General features: G+C 40.9%; 1 protein-coding gene across 1 annotated transcript; it reads right to left on the reverse strand.

Moving 5' to 3' along the window:
- Positions 1–1,383: 1,383 nt before the first annotated feature.
- Positions 1,384–19,056, reverse strand: strc1 (stereocilin 1). The gene is made up of 28 exons (XM_015010669.2): positions 18,099–19,056; positions 17,994–18,018; positions 16,349–17,672; positions 14,844–15,647; positions 13,508–13,573; positions 13,294–13,404; positions 13,053–13,207; positions 11,975–12,161; positions 10,788–10,903; positions 10,293–10,422; positions 9,749–9,931; positions 8,857–8,892; positions 8,573–8,764; positions 8,248–8,388; positions 7,793–7,851; positions 7,462–7,597; positions 7,264–7,352; positions 6,809–6,944; positions 6,046–6,242; positions 5,210–5,300; positions 4,812–4,983; positions 3,942–4,117; positions 3,672–3,827; positions 3,316–3,458; positions 3,065–3,213; positions 2,325–2,422; positions 2,048–2,186; positions 1,384–1,866 (listed from the first exon to the last, which is right to left on the reverse strand). Exons 1-28 carry the CDS (start codon positions 18,787–18,789, stop codon positions 1,784–1,786), a joined length of 5,985 nt encoding a protein of 1,994 aa, XP_014866155.2. The 5' UTR covers positions 18,790–19,056; the 3' UTR covers positions 1,384–1,783.
- Positions 19,057–20,583: the final 1,527 nt, after the last annotated feature.

The following is a 20,583-nucleotide window of genomic DNA, read 5'->3' on the forward strand; positions in this document are numbered from 1 at the left end:
CATGGGATATGTAGTCCATTTGCCTAAGTCAGTAGCAACACTGAGAGCTAGACCCGAAAACAGTGGCACTAATGGCAGGTGTCACCGGAAGTGCCAGTAAGAGGTGCCGAGGTCAGCCGAAGTCAGCCGAACGCAGTGGCAACTCTGGCAGCTAGTCCCGAAAGCAGTGGCACTTGTGGCAGGTGTCACCGGAAGTGCCAGTAAGAGGTGCCGAGGTCAGCCGAAGTCAGCCGAACGCAGTGGCAACTCTGGCAGCTAGTCCCGAAAGCAGTGGCACTTGTGGCAGGTGTCAGCGGAAGTGCCAGTAAGAGGTGCCGAGGTCAGCCGAAGTCAGCCGAACGCAGTGGCAACTCTGGCAGCTAGTCCCGAAAGCAGTGGCACTTGTGGCAGGTGTCACCGGAAGTGCCAGTAAGAGGTGCCGAGGTCAGCCGAAGTCAGCCGAACGCAGTGGCAACTCTGGCAGCTAGTCCCGAAAGCAGTGGCACTTGTGGCAGGTGTCAGCGGAAGTGCCAGTAAGAGGTGCCGAGGTCAGCCGAAGTCAGCCGAACGCAGTGGCACTTGTGGCAGGTGTCAGACCTGCCACCGGAAGTGCCAGTACGAGGTGCGGTGTCACGATTTGCGCTCGGCCCTGCTGGCCAAAAAGCGAAGCGAAGCGGTCGATCTATGTTCTTATCGTCATCTATGGTCATGAGCTTTGAGTGATGACCGAAAGAACGAGATCACGGATACAAGCGGCCGAAATGGGTTTTCTCCGCAGGGTGTCTGAGCTCTCCCTTAGAAATAGGGTGATAGAAGCTCAGTCATCCAGGAGGGACTTACAGTAGAGCCACTGCTCCTTCACGTCGAGAGGAGGCAGCTTAGGCTGGTCGGGCATCTGGTATGGATGCCTCCTGGACGCCTCCCTGGTGAGGTGTTCCGGGCACGTCCCACGGGGAGGAGGCCCCCGAGGAAGACCCAGGACATGCTGGAGGGACTATGTCTCTCGGCTGGCCTGGGAACGCCTTGGGATTCCCCCCGGGAAGCTGGAACAAGTGGCTGGGGAGAGGGAAGTCTGGGCCTCCCTTCTTAAGCTGCTACCCCCTCGACCCGACCCCGGATAAAACGGAAGAGGATGGATGGATGGATGGATGGATGGATGGATGGATGGATGGATGGATGGAAAGAAAACATGCTCTTCATCAAACTTTTGTACCCAATTGAATGAAAAAGTGAATAAGGTTGCATGCAGGATGATTATTGAACGTTGTCAGAGGACAGTTCATATATCTAATAAAATATTTAGGAGGATTATACAGATAAGTAAAGGAATGAATATCAGGAATGTCGCTTGACAATGAAACAAAATAGTGTGAAATTATGTAGAGAATAAATAAATACACATAGTTCAGGATGAATTTAGTCTTTAATATTCATAATGTAAAGTCTCCACAACAATGCAAAGCGCACTGCAAGATTAGAATGGGTTTACCACTCTTAGAATATATATTATTTGAAAAGCATATATATAAATCTGTAGGTTTGAGGCAGAAGTTGCCCATAAAGAATAATAAATTAGGGCAGCATGGATTCAATTACGCTTATAAAAAAATAAATACTCTATATATATATTTTTTTTCTGCCATGAGTTAATCTATAAAGCTTTCAAACTGATTGATTGCTGCTGAAAACACATTGTGATTTCATTAACTGTCATGTTTCAAAGTCCAGAGTTGTAAATGAGATGTGTTTTTAGTGCTGTGATGGAGCTTCTGGTCCAGTAGAGTGAGCGGGTTCATGTGTCGGGTCAGAACCGGATGGCCAGCACAATCAGCAGTCCCAGTATGATGCACAGAGGGCTGTGGCTCTGTGCCAGCCCTGCTGACAAATCTGCCGGAGCAAAATGAAACCAATAGAAATGTAAAGCAATGCAAAACATGACATAAAGTTAGTGTTTTTCATCAGCAAAAAACTGGATGCTATATCAGCTGTAAAAACCCTAAACAAACATATTCCTATGGAATCAGTATTGGATTACAACAATTTCATGGGCTTTGACTTTGTGTTTTACCTATGTTTCTTTTCCAGCAAGTCAGCACCATGTCTATAGCTCTCTTCTGGACATCTGTCAGAGCCGCGCGCTGCTGTGGAGTCAATGCATAAGCCTGCTCATAGGTGAACATGTTGATCTGGTCCTGGTGAAATACCACCTTGGAGAAACGGCCAAACACACAAGAAGGCAGTTGAACATGGCGGCAGCAGAAGACAAAATGAGAATTTAATGGAAGAACTGCAACAAAACTCACTCTGCGGGAAGCTTTTGATAAACATTAAATATCTGAACTTACAGAAAACTTCTTAGGTGGTATCATGGACATAGCCATGGGTGAGATTCCTTCGATTTGCTCTTTCACCAGAGATGACATGACAATGTCAGGAAGGCCAGCTGTGAACAGTTTCAAAGACAAAAGCATACTCAGTATGTTGGCATTTTTATATTTGTTTTTAGTTGATCTTATACCGTTTTATTATTGTTTTAATATAGGGCTTGTATGTATGTGTTTTTATTTTACTGTTATTTTATTGCATATACTGTTTACATTTTTCTGCTGGTTGTTGAAACTGTTATTAAAACGAAGTTGCAATGGAAGCGAAGAATACAAGCCCTTTTTTAATTTTTTTTGACCAAGAGTGGTGCATTTCTGCAGTATAGGTGTGGAGAACCTTGATTGTTTTTTTTGTTTTGTTTTTTTTCCACAGATTATCCGTCTCATGCCACCCTGTCACAACATAGTGACAATTATACCAAATATATAAAATACCAGATTTTTAAAATAAAAGGTACATATTACAGCTTTAAGTGCACATATTTTATGTTTTATATAATTTGTGTTTTTCATGAAACTTGATTTCCAATTGTTAATCACTGTTTTACCCTAATTTGTTGGAATAATCCCTGGGGGAAAGAATTGTCCCACTTTGTTTTAATTAATTTGTTTTACTAATAAATGACAAATAATTTGGGCTGAGTTGTCGGAAAATTAAAGGTATCAGTCAAAGTTGAACACTCAAGTCAAAGATCCAGTACCTGCCAGAGCTCCAATCTCAATAAACACATCTGTGCCCCATGAACTCATGAGTCCAAAAGCAAGACTGTTGGTGAGCAGCCCAACCAAAGCCCCCATCTGCTCCTCTGAGCAGGACAGGTTGAGCTTCCCCAGCCAGAGAACCGCCTTACTGCAGCCAGCAGGGGGAGACACAACACAAGAAGACTGTAAATACAAGAGCTACGCTGAGCTGAGAAAAATACAGCTTCTTCTGTGTGGTACCTGCTCTCACCTGAACTCCACATTGTTGAAAGTGTTGATCTCTGCGATTTGAGCTCCACACACAATGTGACCCAGGGCCACCAGCATACTGGAGTCGAGCTTGCTTGGTGTCAGCTTGGTAGAGTTTAACACAGCGGTAAACAGTGCAGTCAGCTAGAAAGATGAGCAAAACATAATGTTAGGTTAATCCTTGTCAAGACAACAGGATGTAAACTGGTGTGAAGAAGCATGATATGGTGCTGCTACATAAAAAAAAAAAAGATTACTTTTCTCCCATTAAGATTACTACCTCTAAATTGTGTCTTCAAAATATTTAAAAACGAAAGTTTACATTTCGTAAAACATTACAGTGCAGAAATAGGCTACCTGTCTTTTGTTCCAGGTGTTGAGAGCTCCCAAAGCGCTAATACTCCGTCGCTCTGTCAGTCGAAGAGTACTCAGCTCCTCTGGTGACAGCTCTACTGCTATCCCACCCAGCTGAGCAATCACAGACTGGGAGAAGGAGGAGGCGGGTCCGTACATCTTCACATAGAGCAGAGTGACCCAGAAGAAGACAGAATTGACATCAAATAGTAAAACTCATCAGTGCTGTCTCGCCTGTGAGGTACTGACGTATGTCCCCCTGGTGGGTCTAACCTTTTTGACTCTTTTGAGAATCTCGGTACGCTGGTAGGATGCGAGAAACGGGTCCTGGCCTATCAGCTCCAGACAGTTGGAGAAGGCCGATGAAGACATGCTGCTGAAGCTGCTGGAGGTCCAAGCAGAGGGGGCCGTGGTGCGCAAGATCTCACAGGTAGGAACAATTGGAGGCACTTAGAGACAAGAAACACAGAGACAAAAAAAAAGTGGTCTGGGGCTGCAACGTTTAAGTTCATCCACTGGTTTCTCATTGTTAATAAAAACCTCAATGAGAAATCAACCCAACAAGTTAAACACTTAGCACAATACTGAATTTCAGCTGTCAAGTTTCCTTTGGAAGAAAAAGCTTCTGTGTTAAAGGTCTGCTCTTTCGCCCATTCACACGGAGAATACACTGATTTAGCATAAAATCAATTCTAACCAGAAATTCCTGCAGCTCCTTACATATTTTTGTCAGCCTAATACCTCTAAATAATGAGACCTTTTTGAACTTTTGTAAGCTCTCTGCAAAGATGGCGTTGGTTAAATGATGAAAAAAAAAACAAAAAAAAAACAGATTCACTATAATTTGGGTTAGATGTAAACCCAAAAGACTGGATGCTGAAATTGGATCAAAGGGTGTTTTAACAAAGTTAATTTAAGGATGTGCATATCTATGCAACAAAGTTACTGCAACTTTATACTTTTCTGTTTTATACACTAACAGATATTGCTTGTCTTGCAGTTGAGTTGTACAGGATATACGTTGTATTAAAGTGGAAAAAAAATCATTTATCATGGTTTCACATCACAAAAACCTGACATTTTAACTCTTCTTACATCAAGTGTACCACAGAGTAACTTTATATGAACCAAAGTGATGCTCACATGACAAAGAATTCATTTTAAGGAAGCCCAGGAAAAACTGCAGAACAAACTGCTGTTTGCTAAAGACATCCTTTCTTTCATTCGTGTCGGAGCAGAGGATCCCCACGTCGCCATCTTCCCACCGACGCTGGCTCATGAACAGCTTCTCTACGCGCCCCACTGTCATCAGTGACTGTGGGAACAAAAGCAAAAACACAATCGTGTGAGTGGGTAGTTCACAGGAAAACAGGAACTTCACCACCTGATCCCGAAACACGCTAGAGAACTGACACCTGAAGGGTTTCTTTTCAGCCTTTGTATGCCTGACCTGCCCTGAGATCATGTTCCAGTCAAGCAAAACCCACAATGGATATGTTACGGGAAAGAATCTGTTACAGAATCTGTCGCAGTGAACTCACCAATGGCAGGTCCTGCAAAACGTTAGAAGGCAGGAAGAAGAGAAACCGTCCCACTACACTTAGCGTGTCCTGGGTCCAGTCCGTCACTGGCCTGTAAGCAAGTACACAAATCCCTCATGAGCTCAACAGCTAACCATTCTACAAAGGCTTTTAAATGTTAGAATTTTACATGGGAACTCATCCGCGTAAGAGTTACAATTCACTAAAAAAATGAGAGCTGTAGATGTTACAAAAAGAAAACGGGGGCAATTCCAGACTTTCCTAGGTAGTTTTTCTTTTAGTCACAATAACATTTAGTTAATTAACTCCAAAACACATTGCAAATGGATTTAGATTACTTTTCATGGGAGTCATCTGAAGAAGACTTATTCAACCTGAGTTTGCTCGGTTAGGAAGAACTGTCTGAAATTACTCTGGAAGTTTGAGACATACAGACTGAAGTTAAAATCTCTAACAATTTGACGAGGTATGAAAATAGAAGCCTAACTTAATTAAAATGTTTTAGCAGTTTGATAAAACATAACTTTACCATGCAGGGCAAAGTATACATATATCATCAAGATTTCAATGAAGCTCACATCATATTTAACCCTTTGTAATACACAATGTATTTTTCTAGCAAAGAGACTAACTGAATAGTTGTTTAGGCAAATGTTTTCCAACACCTAAAACAATTCTTTAGAGCTGAGATAAGGTGCGGTTTTCAAAATGTGCTTTATGAACAGCTTGGTTTCTCTTTAGTTCTCTGTACAATCGTTTCACATTTTCAGCATTGCTCTTTGTTTCTCACAGGTTGAATGATTTTTGAGTCTCTTTACAGTCTGTGGTATCTTTACCCAAAAACAGCCGGTTCTTGCAGAATACGGGCCACGATTTCCATCTTGCTGCTGCTGTAGCAAAGCCTTTGGAGGTAATCCAGGTTTTTAGCGAAGAAGCTTCGATCCACCTGAACGAAAACTTCATCCGCCACAAATGGGGCCAGAATGTCTAGTGAACGAAACTCCTCTTCAGTGAATGGCCCAGTGTACATGTTCTACAGAGAAAAGTCAAAAACACCTGAGTGATAAAGCCGAGCACTTCAATTTCTGACTGTGAGGTAACACATATAAAACAATGAGGTTTCTGATCTCAACTAGGTGTAAATTTGATTTACCGGTAATTGTGACCAAATTCAGGAGTTTAGATAATGCAGTTCTTCCTACCCAAAACTAAAGAAATATACAAGTTATTTGTAATTAGTTTGTTGCACATGAAAAATCCACAATTGAAACTCGATTTTCAGATCCAGATCTTAGACAAAGCTCTGGCAACATTTCAAAAGAGACAAGTATTACAAAATTACTCCTGTGTGATCATATGGATGGAAACAACTACCAGTTTTTTCTTTGGTTTAGGTGACAAGCCACTTTGAGAAATCATATAGTGAAACATTTTGATTTGGAGCCCCCAAAAATATCTTCAAAAAAACTTTATGTATTAAGTGTTGCGAATAATATTGTTTAAAATAGTTTTAATTCCTCAAAATCTGGACTCTTGTTTATTTGAATTTTAACATTACTGATATTATATAAGGTGGAGTGGGGGAGTTCGCCTACATACCATCCTCTGAATGATTTTGTCCACAAGAATCTCCTGCTGTATTCTAGTTAACATGAGAAAGTACTGAGGGGAGGCAACAATCATCTTCTTCAGAATGTCCATCATTTCTGCAGGAAACAACCTAATGATGTCCATCCTGAAAGCAGCGACATGAATACATACATGTTTTTTTATTTTTATTTACACAGTCTAAAAATGTGTATATATGAAACATCACAGTTTACTTTATTGCTCTTCAGGCAACAAAGTAAGAAATTAGAAAATCTTGCTCTGCAATCTCATCTTTACATGTTTCCTGTATTGTAAACTCATTCATGCAGCTTCAGAATAAATTATTTTAAGCAATCAGTACAAGAACACAAAGGACTAGAAGTAATATTTCACAGAACTTTTTTTTTTTTGACAGACATGAATATTAGGAGTTTGAGAGAGAAGTTGGAGTTTTTATGACTCACGGTATGCACAACGCAATTTCAGCTCCAAGATCTTCAAGCAGGTCAGCGAAGAACTGAAGTGGGTACAGCTCCTCAATCACACACCTTTTCTGTCCACCAGGACAAAATAACACACATGATGCACATATATTACATGCATTGTAAAAAAAAAAAATAAATAAAAAATGGTATATGTGTTGGTTATGCTGTTAAAATTACCAGTGCAGTGTGAAGAAGACTGGGCTGTTGCCTGAGGAGGGCCAAGATCTTCCTTACAAAAGAAGGCGACCGATCAGCCTGTAAAAGCTGGTGTAGGTCCTGGCAGCTCACACCCTGACCCAGTGTTCCCAGGCTCCTGAACACACACGCACGCACGCACACACACACACACACACACACGCGCGCGCGCGAGAGTCGAACAGTAAAGATAGATAATGCACAGCGCATCACAGATGTGGCAATTAGGTTGATGAAAACAGAAACATTCCTGCTACTCTTTTCTACTTATAAAACCAAGGAATGCCACATGGCAGAAACAAAAATAACTTACAGAAAATGTTGCTTGATTTGATTTGTGTAAGTATTAACCGCCTTGACAATTGCTTGAGCCTGTAGGATAAAATGGAAAAAAAAAAAAAAAAAAAAAGGTTTTAATGCATGTTAATTTCTGTTAAATTTCAAGATGTGATACAAGGATGAAGTGGCATCAAAACGCAAGTTTAATGATTTAACTGCTCAATAATCACAATTCTGAGGAAGCACAAAGAACTCAAACATTTCTGACGTTAGTGCTGCCAATCCTGTAAAAATTGAAAACATCTCTGACATCTGCACAGAGAGCATGTGTGTGTGTGTGTGTGTGTGTGTGTGTGTGTGTGTGTGTGTGTGTGTGGTAGGCAGCAGGTAAGCATGTGTTGAGCTTCGATTACAGTTGAAGCAGAATTTTTTATTAAATCTCTCAAGTAATTTTACACGTTTTCAAATTCAGTGGCAGCTCTGTGATACCTGCTGTGTTTTCCAGGGTTTCGTGGCGGTATTGGAGAGATTTTTCACAAGAAGCGGAGTTCTTGGAAGGATACATATCAGAGGCGTCCATCTGAGCAGAGGCTCCACGTCGTCCAACCAGCTGACAACTTCAGGGAAGCCCTAAAATAAAAAAAAATAAGTAAATAAATCATGTACCAAATCACTTCTACAAATAAAGATCTAAATCTTTGATTTTCAAAATTTTTTTTTTTTTTTGGATCTTCTATTCAAATTTGAACTTTCAAACAGAACCTGTCTGTACTGAAAATGACAGGAGTGTGAATAAGCCTCGTATCTTCAGTACCCATAGTTTCGTGGCAATGGCGTTTGCTTCCGGCGCACAGAAGACAGACATGTATGGCCGGCAGCGAGCGGGAGTGTGTTGAGCGAAGACCTTCAAGGCGGAGAGCAGTTTGTCAGAGGTGAGAGACAGGAGGGTCTCTGTCTTTACACCAACGATGAGGGAACCGAGCTCCTCCAGCTGGACTGGGATCCGCTGGGGAGAGGGAAGGGCGGCGTGAGGCTACACATGACACCGAGCTTGTCCACACAGCATTCAGTCTATTAAGAGTTTAAGTTTTAACTCACTGCGTTAGTTAGAAGTTTGTCCATTATTATGGAGGCCTTTAGAACACAAAGAATGAACACAAGCTGCTGTTAAACCTACTCCCCTAGAGCTTATTTAGTTACGCAAAAGTTTAACCAACAACCACTGCAAAATAAGTTTGTTGATACAATAAAAAATGTCAAGGTGTTTTCAACAAGAATATCTTGAGTAGTTTAAAAAAACTACTCCATTATCTTGCACACTTATCCTTGCAGGGTTGCCACAGGTGCTGGTGCTTGTCTGTCATTGGGCGAGAGGCGGGGTACACCCTAGACAGACGCCCAGTCTGTTGCACGGCAACACAGAGACAGACAGCACAAACAACCATGCACATAAACACACACAGGAGAATTTAAAGAAACCTAAAACCTAAAAGTCATGTTTTTGGACTGTGGAGGGAAGCCGGAGTATCCGGAGTGAACCCACACATGCACAAGGAGAACATGCAAACTCCATGCTGACCTGGGACAGATCCCAGGTCAGCATTTAAAAACAGGATTCTTTTGAAGGGCAACAGAGCTACTAATTGCGCCTCTGTGCAACCCTAAATTACAACAGTTTATTTTTTAAAATCAACACTAAATCCAACTTTGATTCTGACCATAGCTGCTATGGTCATTTAGTGTCAAAACTATTCAGCCCCCTGAATAGAAACCAAACAACGGTTTCTTTGATTGCATCAGCTGCAAAAAGAACACTTCAAATAGCTGGACTGCTGTCAGTAAGGTATGGCTACTGACAGCTGTGAGGTCTTTGCGATTAGAATCTTAGTTCAGATTCTAATCATGGCTGGCCAAAACAAAGAGGAGCCCATTTTATTTCAGGTTCTTTAAAGCTACAGCCAGAGACTGAAAGGGTCCAGTTAAACTCTACCTGTGTTGGAGTAAACGGTACGGTGCTGAGGGCAGGAAGAGCGGAGAGCAACTGGGACGTCGTCAGACCATTCAGGAAAGTTACGCCCAGCATGGGCAGGAGTGGAGCGATCTCTTTCAGTCGGTCAGGACTGAGTGACGATGGGATCTTAAACTCTGGGTTGCTCAGTAAGAGATCAGAAACCTGGTCAAAGAATATGACTTATTTAGTTATATATATATATATATGACTATATATATATATATATATATATATATATATATATATATATATATATATATATATATATATATGACTATATATATATATATATATATATATGACTATATATATATATATATATATATATATATATATATATATATATATATATATATATATATATATATATATATATGACTATATATATATATATATATATATATATATGACTATATATATATATATATATATATATATATATGACTATATATATATATATATATATATATATATATATATATATATATATATATATATATATATATATATGATCCACTCCTACCAGCTGGCTGGGCACACTGAGTCCACTGAGTGTGCAGTTCATAATATTCTCTTGGATGACCTGGAAGACCTCAGTGTTTTTGTAAACAAGGAGATCCTGAGCCTCTGCGAGGCATAAGAGATCTCCCAATCTGAAATTAGAAACATTGTTTTAACACACATCAGGAGATCATGAACCCTATAGAAAGGAAAAACATAAACATGTCATCTTAGTACTAAACACATTCAGAAAATGTTAACATTTTCATGAATTAATAGCAATCTTCTCAAGTGCAGCTATGGTCATTTTTCCCACTACTTAAAGATAAATGATGATTATTTTTTTTCTTATTATTTCTCTTATAGCTCATTCGTTATAACTTTCATCATATAACAACAATAACCAGTTGTTATATGATGAAATTATAATAACCACTTGTTGCACAAGTTTTACATGTCTATAATATTGTCTCCTGGATGAGATAATATAAAAAATAATCCAACATGCTTTCCTGACCTCATTAGATCCTGAGCTGTCATGTTCCTGTAGGTCCTAATAAGTTTGTTGGCGATGAAATCCTGCTTTAGCGGCGAGAGGGTGTTTCTCTGCAGCACATCCAGTCCATCCAACAGCTGCAGACAAACATAAAGCATTGAAATATTGTAAATATTGCCGTTATTAAGGCTGTAACATTTACAGTGGTGCTATACAGTGTCCACCACAATGATTAGCACTCTTGATATAAAAAGAAATAAAACATGTATAGATACAGAAAACCTATGAAAATGTAACATTTAATTTGTTTACATTTATCCACGGTTTTGTACTAAATCACTTGAGCTCTTAGAACATTTCTTAATGTTATAACGGGGTATGCTTATAATGTGACACAGGGGCCCATCGTTTTTAGCTACTCTATAATGAGAAAGATAAGAAAGTATACAATTTACATAAAGTATATATGTTTATAAGGTAGCCCACTTCCATATTGATTTAATATGAAAGTAGAACTGTGACATAAAAATATTTTCCAACTATCTCAATGAGGAGCAGGAGCAGGTCAGGGTTAGAAAATGATTGCAATTATTCTACACAAAAATACACATTTATTTTAAAAGGGTTTTTTTAAACATCAAACGTACAAAGATTAAAAATAAACTAGGAGATGCAGATTTTATACATACACATAGTCTGATTTTAAATTATGAGATAAAGGGGTATTTGGAGTTCTTACAATTTATCCTGACTTCAAGAGGACATAACTATTCAAACCAATATATACCCTAAAGTTTCTGATTATAATAAATGTGATTAATTAATCAATTATGATTAATAAAGTGACTGGACAGTAATGACATCTATGGAAGAGTTTCTTATCAAAAGAGCTAATGACTAAAATGAAAATGAAGACATAGCTCACGTTGAAGACCAAAGTTCCTCCAAGACTCACCACCAGATGTTGCAAACACTTGATGGAAACGTGGCCACCAAACATAGAACAACTAATTATTAGGTCGAGTGGACAGTTCAGTGTGTTTTTACTTTCTAAACGATTTCCATAAGAAGATTACTTCTAATAGCGATGGCAGACATTAGAAGAGGCGGCTGGTGAGACGCAGCCTTGTTGTGCCCCACGGCTAATCGAACGATGCCCTGGGTTCTCAGATTCCCCATCTGGGTGTCAGAGCTCAAAGGGACGTTACCTGAGCAGCTGAGAGGTGTTGGAAGAGGTGGAAAGGCAAGTAGGCGATCAGGTTTCCTGTGTCCCTGATGAGTGACTGTTGACCTCTAGTGATGTTGGAGGGAGATAAAATTTTGCTGTACCACAAGCCAAAGGCCTCCTGCTGAGCCAGGCTCATTCTGTCCAAGTTCGCATTAATGGTCTCCCGCCTAAGAGGAAACAAAAGCATCAGAAATGTTGTAAAAGAAGGCCATAATAAGGATTTCACAAGCTTTTTTTTTTTTTTTTTTAAAAAAAAAAGGTCATATACAAAATCTGACATCAAGACTCAGTTTTATAATGAACCATTTGAAAGTTTGAGGCACATTTAGTACGTAGTTTTTGTTTATAGATTAATGCTGAGCTGTTTTAATGATTACATTTACTGTCATAACAGTCTGAACAAAACCAAACTGTTATAACCTAAGCTTGCCTCATTTAATGCTTTGCAGGCATACTGATTTGCAGTGTTGTATTCAGGCTTGATTTCCAAAAGTCCAAGAAAAGATTCCTTTAGGTAGAAGATTACAAGAAACACAGGCTTTCCAAAGATTGAAATCTAGTCAGTGAGCGAGCTTCCTTTACTTTCTATGCATAATGCATGTGGCTGTCGCCTTGTGGCACAATGAGACATTAGTTCTCACAGACGTCTGACACCAGGGATGTGTTATGTGTTCAGAGAAATATACAATGTATGTATGTAAATAAGTGAGATTTCGTTATCAAATATAACTGGGGGGGAAAAAAATCCCTGAAATTCAGACATGAAGGGCTTATGATTTCTTGGAGGAATCAGTGCTGTGTCCACACAAAATGAACCTTCTTGAAAACAATCAAGGGTTTGGATCTTTTAGGTGTTTTCCCACTCACAACCTATGATGAAGAAATCATTTATTCTCATTAGTTTCTTTTAATCTGCTAAAAGTACCAACAGCAAAATGATCCCTCTTAAGTTGCTGTGTTTCTATTGCTTTTGTTGGATTAAACCGAAGCTTTATTGGATCCAAATAATCTCATGGACATTACCCTCAACCAAAATGAAAGCTGAAGCTATTACTTACAAATTGACATTGTTCTGTAAGGAGGGAAATGTCTTGATATCATCTGGACTGACTGCGACCAGCAGAGAACCCAGGTCAAGAAGAAGTTTGTCATCTGCTGCTAGGTGGGTCTTAAGTATCACTGACACCATGGTCGACTGGTACTCTTTAGATAACTGGTAAAATGAGCAACAACAATGCAGCTGGTGAACATACAGTACACTGAGAAGTGGAGGAATGATAAAATTGAAAGTTCAACCACCTGTATGGTGCCCTTGAAACTGTTGTAATACTGGAGGATTACTCTGATGGTGTTGATATGTGCTGCAGCCAGCACCGGCTGCACGCTTCTCAAAGGCAAGCTGAGGTACTCCTAAACAGAAGGAGAACAAAACAAACACCACTAGAGGTCAAACTCAAATAGTAAGGGGATCATTGAATCATGGAGCAACATTGAGATTGGGGATGTGTCCAACCTTGATTAAAAGGAGTTCAATGCCGATCTTGTCTCTTGATGTCTCAAGCAGTCTGCTGAGAACTGTCTGCAGCAAGAACACACGCAGACAAGTTTTACAGCACTTGTGACTGGTATACTGTTGGCATACATTACTGTAAAAATGTATTGAAGATTACTTTAGTTATTCTTTCAGAGAGGCATATGTTAAACTCTTATTACCCCTCCCGCACCCCCCGCACACACACTATTTTCAGGTCATTTCTTTTATGAGACCAATATCAGGGGAACTGATTCAAGCCTCTTTCCTCTGACTGCCTTCAGAAGTCATAAATTCTAAGTAGAGCCCAAATTTCTGGTTCTTTCCTAAACCTGTTGCCTAAATAAAATTACTGTATTTTCCGCACTATAAGGCGCACCTAAAAACCGTCAATTTCCTCAAAAGCTGACAGTGTGCCTTATAATCTGGTATATGGACCAATATTGAGCCACAACAGGTCTAGCAACTACAGTGAGCACCTGCCGACTTCATTTTCGCCCGTAGAAGAAGAAGCGCGCGGTGCATGCTGGGATAGTTGTCAGAACGCTGGTTTGTTAATAAAGTTTGACTGACCTATCTACTTACCAACCTGATAATCAGGTCTTTTGCAGGTCATTTAGCACCACGTTCTCCACGAACATGCTGTGCGCGAACGGAGAAGGGTGACCATTATCCGGCCACGCCCCGGCCCAGTCGCGGAAGGCTCTCCTGCCGACCGGAGTCGGACTGTTTTGTTGGCATTCTTTATGTCAACAAAGTGGCTCTAGACATTCATCTTTTAGTGCAGCTCCATCTAGTGGATGCATAATGCAACTCCAGTCTCTATTCTAGCATCTATTCTATGTGCCTTATAATGCGGTGCGCCTTATATATGAAAAAGGTTTTAAAAGAGGCCATTCATTGAAGGTGCGCCTTAAATCCGGTGCGCCTTATAGTGTGGAAAATACGGTAATAAAAAAGCTTGTCTTCTTTGTTTCAAACCATGACGAAATGAGGCAATGACCCCAGGTGTTTGCACAACACTAGTAATTGTTAACTTAGGTGTAACCATGTAGAGATTACACCGGGCTGCAAAGACTTATCACATCAGTATCAATTACAGTAATCAGACACCAGCAACAAGCTGGAGGTCAAATGTGCATATGTAGTAATGAAAACTGATTTGATGCATGTTTACATCAATAATAAACTAAAAGCAGAGCTACACAGAAAATATGTCAATCTTTGTTTCTAATCTTTAGTATTGCCAACCATTCAACAGGTTTCAACACATTATTGTTATCCTCAGTCTCAGTTCTCAGCAGAATCTACTACCTACCCCGAAACACTGTAGCAACACCTTCTTCCTGTCCTGGTTGATTTCTCTCTGTAAGTAGTCAACAACAGATGTCAGAGTACTTTGTTTTATGGTGTTGTTGACTTGCCAAATGGGACCCATAGAGTCCTCCACAGCCAGCAGGATCACCACAGTTGCAGCAACTGCCCGATTCAACACTTCAGTCACAGGTGTAGTCAGCAGATCCTCCATCCTGGAGTTCAGTCTCTCCACCCAGCAGCGCACGATCATCTGCAAAACCGTGTTCTGACTGGGACAAGGCTTACAGTCTGGGATGAAGTACTGTGGGCACATGAAGCTGAACTGCTTGATCAGAGTTTGTGATGCACAATCACTGGGTTTTGTAGTGGTGCTGTTGTTGGTGGTGGTGTAGTTGGTGTAGGCCGTACAGATGTTGCTCACCCAGGCTGTGGAAGGTTCCCGGGACAGAAACAAGAGGACGCCAGCATTAGGGCAAATAGATGAGATGAAATTGGCCTGGTCTTTCTCCCAGCAGTGAACCAGGAGCTTTGCATTTGGAAGAGAAGTGATCCAGTTGGAGTACAGACACTGCTCAGTGGCATTGATTCCAGGTTGGATGGTCTGTCCTCCTGGAGTAGGAATCACTGAATAATTGCCGCAGTACCGTATCAGCCAGGCGTTGTCCTGATTGGCCAGCAGGTTCTGAAGGACTGTGCTATTAGCACAGACTTTGGAGGTGAAGTTCTGTTGGTCAATCTCAGCACACAAAGCAAGATCAGTCATGTCCACGATGATGGGATGGGTCCAGTCAGAGTACTTGCACACCTAAATGACAGACAGCATATGACAAAGACTGAAAGTTATTACGAAACAAGCATCCTGAGTTTCTTTAAATGAATAAAGTCTTAATATGGACTGAAGCAGGTTATACTGTGCATTAATTAAGCTATTGGTAATGGGCTGTGGACCAACATAATCGTAATAGTAAGTAGCTGTAGGCTTTCATATCAATAATTGTCTAATACAGACTAATGGCTTTGTAAATATCCATACACGATTTGGAGTTGTTGTTTTTTTGAGATGGCATAAATAATTTTTGAGATCTGCTTCATAATCAGACATAGATCAGATGTTTCTGAGCTGGTTTGGACAGAAATCTATCACTGAGAAAATAAAAACTGCTCATCACAACTTTCCACTCAGGGAAAAAAATTATTTTGTACATCCTCGAAGTAAATTGTGTATTTTAGTATAAACAAGATCTACAGGCTTCTTATTTACTTTAGTGACTGTTTCCATGTCACAATACATTGCATTAAAATGTCACAATACATTGCATTAAAATGAACTGTAAAAGCTTATTTTTTCTTTGGCTAACTATTTTTATGGATTATTACAAAGCATGCCAGTCACCTTTTTTGTGTTTTTAGAGTTTTTGAAAACATTTTCTGTACTCATTACTTCCATTAAACAAAATTAAAATAAGTATTTTCATTTTGTTAAATACCACCTTATAAGGTGCTCACCTCTGGTGTCACGGTTATTTCCTCCAGGTCGGTGCAGACGGATGTGAGCCATTTGTTCAGAGGGTTTTCCAGAAGCTTTTCAAACACAGCTGTCTTGCAGCACACGTTCTCCTGAAAGGAGACCTGATCGTTCTGCCAGCAGAGGCCGACAACTGAATCATCTACCCACTTCTCAGCCCAGTTGTGGTAGTCGCACCATGCTGCCAGGTTAAAGGATGGCGTTGGCCCAGGGGGAGGAGAAACCATAGAGGTGCTGCAGTGGGACTCGAGCCACGCAATCTCTTTATTTTGCAGAAGGCTGTTCAGAAACGTTTTGTTCTGACAGACCTCTCTCGCGAATCCGCTCTGATCAGCGCGGATGCACTTTGACAAAATGTCTGTGGTAATCTGCATCACGTCATGCCACTCCGAGTACTGGCAGTAATCCGGCTCTAAGTCAGGGTAGGTGAACAGTGGTGGAGATGAGCCTGAACAGTTGGGCATCAGCGGCCAGTTGTCAGGATTGGAGATGAGAAGCATCAAGAATCCAGTGTGCTCACAGATGAGACTGGTCAGTCTTGGAGCATCAAAGCTGAAGCAGAACTGCAACAGGGCGGAGTCCACTACCTGAGCAGGCTGGTTGAGCCACTGCTCGTACATGCAGAACTGACTCACCAGGTATGCGGCGCCGGCAGAGGAGTTGGAACAAAATGCATACAGCCAACGGTTCTTCTGGTCTGACAGCAATTTCTTCATCAGTGGAGCATTGTTACAGACCTGCTCCACAAACTGCATCTGGTCATTTTCACTGCAGAAAGTCACAAGAACAGCATCTACAGTGCTGTTCACCCAGCTGCTGTAGTCACAGGCGAGCTGTCGAAGGCTTGAGACCTCCCTGGCGACTCGACGGAGAGCAGATGGAGAGACCAACTGAGACTCATTCAGAGGGCTGGAGACAGCCGAAGGCTGCGCGTCCCCAACCACACAGTCAGATGACTTGGTGACGAGTGGAGAAAACAGCGCCTGAAAAATATAACACATGTTGCTCCACACAAGCGCCAGCTGGCTGCTGCTCAGGGAGCTCAGGGCCTGGCAAAATGTTATCAGAGACGATCCATTTCCTAAACCCATGAGGACATCAGCACACAGAGTGTCATTGAGAGCAGCCAGGTTGTGATGATCACACGTGATCTCGTAGTTGACATAGGTGTGATTGTTTAGCTGTGGTGCGCTGCGCTGGAACAGGAGGCTGGAAGGAATCTGGCACTCTGAGGGCAGGAAGGTTTCCAGGAGGATGTCAACAAGTGGCATGCCAAAAGACCAACTCACATTGTGCTTTAGTCCCCTGAAAAAACACCCAATTATTAGTCATTTTGCTGCAAAACAGTAGAAAGTTACTTGAAACTTACAGATTGATTAAAAGGTGCACTAATAGTGATGTACTGCTTTTCTGTTCCTGATCTGCACATCTAATGTGAATTTGGTAACATTACCAACATTTTTAATATTTTTAAGAATCAAAAACCTGAATTCAAAACCATACAGGGTTTTGTGGGATTGCTTTTACATTTGAATTTGCAACCAAAAATGAACTTCCTTTTAAAAGCAATCTCTTTTTTTCAGGTAGTGTTTTGTTAGCAAAGCCAGTGAACAGCTAATGACTCACCACATAATTAGCTGCTTCAGATCTCCTGCAGAATAAAAGGAAAACAATAATTAGCGCAGGTACACAGAAGCTTTCATGTTGTAATCAAATAAAGACACACTTCACCTTGCTTGCAGGTATCTTGTTCGTCCGGAGATGGGACCTCGATTCCAAACTCTAAAGCTATTCTGACATAGTCCAGTGGTGTTTCAAGAAACAGAGCTGTGAAATGCAACACATTTGTCGCAAGAGAATCGAGAAGGCTGCTCAGAATTTTCGTCAAGTTCTCAGACAGCGTAAGGTTCGACAGCATATTGATGAACATCTGCTGGAAGCCACTGAATGCTGCCGTGACTGTGTCCCCAATGTTCAGGTAGGTCCCAAAGAAGCTCCTCGTCTCTCCTTCGGTGGTCAGTGGAGTACATGTCTGAGATTTGAGCGAGGAGAAAAACATCAGCAGCGGCTGGGCCATCTCCAGAGACACCGCCTTTGTTAGCTCTGCCATTAGCCCACAGTCCTGCCTCTCTGACAGAAGGCAAACCAGGATTTTGGGCAGGTCATCAAAGAATCCCTCTTTCATCAGTGGTTGGAAAAGGCTGTTGAGGTTACTCAGGATGCTATAATACATATTGAGGTTGAGGGGCTCCTCTGAGAAAGGGATGGCAAAGTTGCGTGTGTTTCCAGCAGAGAGGGAGTGGATTTCTTTAATAACCTTTTGGATGTCCTCCTCTAACTTGCTGTTCTCAGCGGGCGTCACGTTGGTTTGTCTCGCGGCTAATCTGGCTTGTGAACGCACTAGCTTGACGTTACATATCATCCCTGTTTAAATAAGAAGAAAAATAAATTCCTCAGAAGCATCACCATACAAAATTTATACACACAACTATTGCATTAAGGTCTATTTGAACTAAAAATTGAAATAGTGTCTAAACCTCAATACTGTTCAAAGGTTTTAAACCACTTCCATTTTTCTATATTATGCCTCCAAGGATCCAGACTTACTTTCAACCCTGATGCAATAAGGTGCTTTTTCTATATGGTGATAAATATTAAAATACATTATCAAGTCATGACAACACTAAAAAGCAAGAACTGTAGTAACTGAACAATGCTGACTGAACTCTATCCAGCATTTTTCAAAAGCTATTTTCATATATTTAAAAAAGAATTCCTAAAGCAACACCAACACTGAAAAACTTTGAACAGAGTAAACTGAGAATTTCCTATTGGGATTGAATATTATTATACAACCAGAACAAAGTATTGCCACATTATGAGAGATGTGAAAATCCATCCTTGCACTGAAAGAGTTCTGCAGTACGATGCGTCTCTGAGAATGTAAGAAGCATACTGAGAGACATTTTACTATGCTGAAGATGAGCAGTGATGGGAATTCATGAATTTGAACACTACGTACCATAAAGGTGCCAAATTACTTGTAAGCAGCACATTTGGAATGTAAATGCATGTGGATGTGAGTGGGTGTAAAGGATGAAAGCACCTTTGCAGCTACAACGGCTACAGGAATAAATGCAGAGCCACATTTTTTCCAGTGTTTTAACAGATCAGTTACTTCTGACATGTCAGTGTTAGTTTTGACATCAAAATGTATCTAGTTTTAACTTATTTTAATTTTTTACATGTGCCACCTCTTTTCTCATTCATGCCACTGCTGTAGTCCCCCTAAGATTTCTAGAATTGCTCCTGGTGTTAAAATAAATAGGCGGGAATGGAGACAAACGAGCGCTTCGTTCTCAAGAATTTCCTTTCTTGATACGTAAAAAGGTCAGTGAAAAGGTTCAGCATCATTATTTCAGACAGCCAGATTAATTTATTTAACTTACCAAACAGGATGCAAACCATACAGACAGCTGGTGAAGACCACATTTCGTCCTCAGAAGAAGGCGGGCAATAACTCCAACTGAATACAAGTTTTTAAAAATTATTTTCGCGCTATCCTGTTACCACAGAGAAAACATCTGTCTGAGGCAGAACCGGATGAAGAAGAGGTTTCATACTGGATGAGACCGTAAATGTTTTCACAGTAACATACATTAAGCCCCTCTCAGCGCTTGATGCCCATTTAGTAGATGATCCCTCTGTGGTCTGTGAAGAAACGGGCTCCTCACCTCCACCTGCAACTCTGCACCCGATCCGACTGGGGCGTAATTAAAGAGACCTGGAACGGGGAAATGGAGGTGAGAAACGAGGGCTGTGAAACGCAGGAGGGATTTTGACAACAAGCACATCAATCGATGCTGCATTATTAACAGAGCGTGCGGATTAAATCTTCCGTCTGAAACCCGACTCCAGCCAGAGGAGTCAGAAGACACCAGACTGACTGCTGGAGGAGTTACCCGACAGCTGCTGCCGACGCTTTGATCAGCGGCCTGTAACTCCTATTTACAAGCTGACCGGGAAGATGTTAACTGGCAGAGAAAGTGATGGAAAAAATATGTAGATCAGCAATTATACGGCTTTAGTATTTAACAAAAATACTAATACTATTTGTTCTTATTTAAGCACCTGAGGTACAAATGACGTTTGCACAGCTACGTGTACTTCTTGAACTTTTCCAGTTTTAGACAAATCACAAGAGCAAACCTCAGAG

This window comes from Poecilia mexicana, unplaced genomic scaffold (genome assembly GCF_051168715.1).
Source record: "Poecilia mexicana isolate PSO_F unplaced genomic scaffold, ASM5116871v1 scaffold_3, whole genome shotgun sequence".
Lineage (NCBI taxonomy): Eukaryota > Metazoa > Chordata > Actinopteri > Cyprinodontiformes > Poeciliidae > Poecilia > Poecilia mexicana.

Coding starts and splice junctions, on each gene's coding strand:
- strc1 (XM_015010669.2), bottom strand. CDS start 18,789: ATGATATGTAACGTCAAGCTAGTGCGTTCACAAGCCAGATTAGCCGCG. Junction 13,208..13,293: donor GTTTCAAGGGCACCATACAG/GTGGTTGAACTT, acceptor TCATTTTACCAG/TTATCTAAAGAGTACCAGTC. Junction 10,904..11,974: donor AACACCTCTCAGCTGCTCAG/GTAACGTCCCTT, acceptor GTTTGTCTGCAG/CTGTTGGATGGACTGGATGT.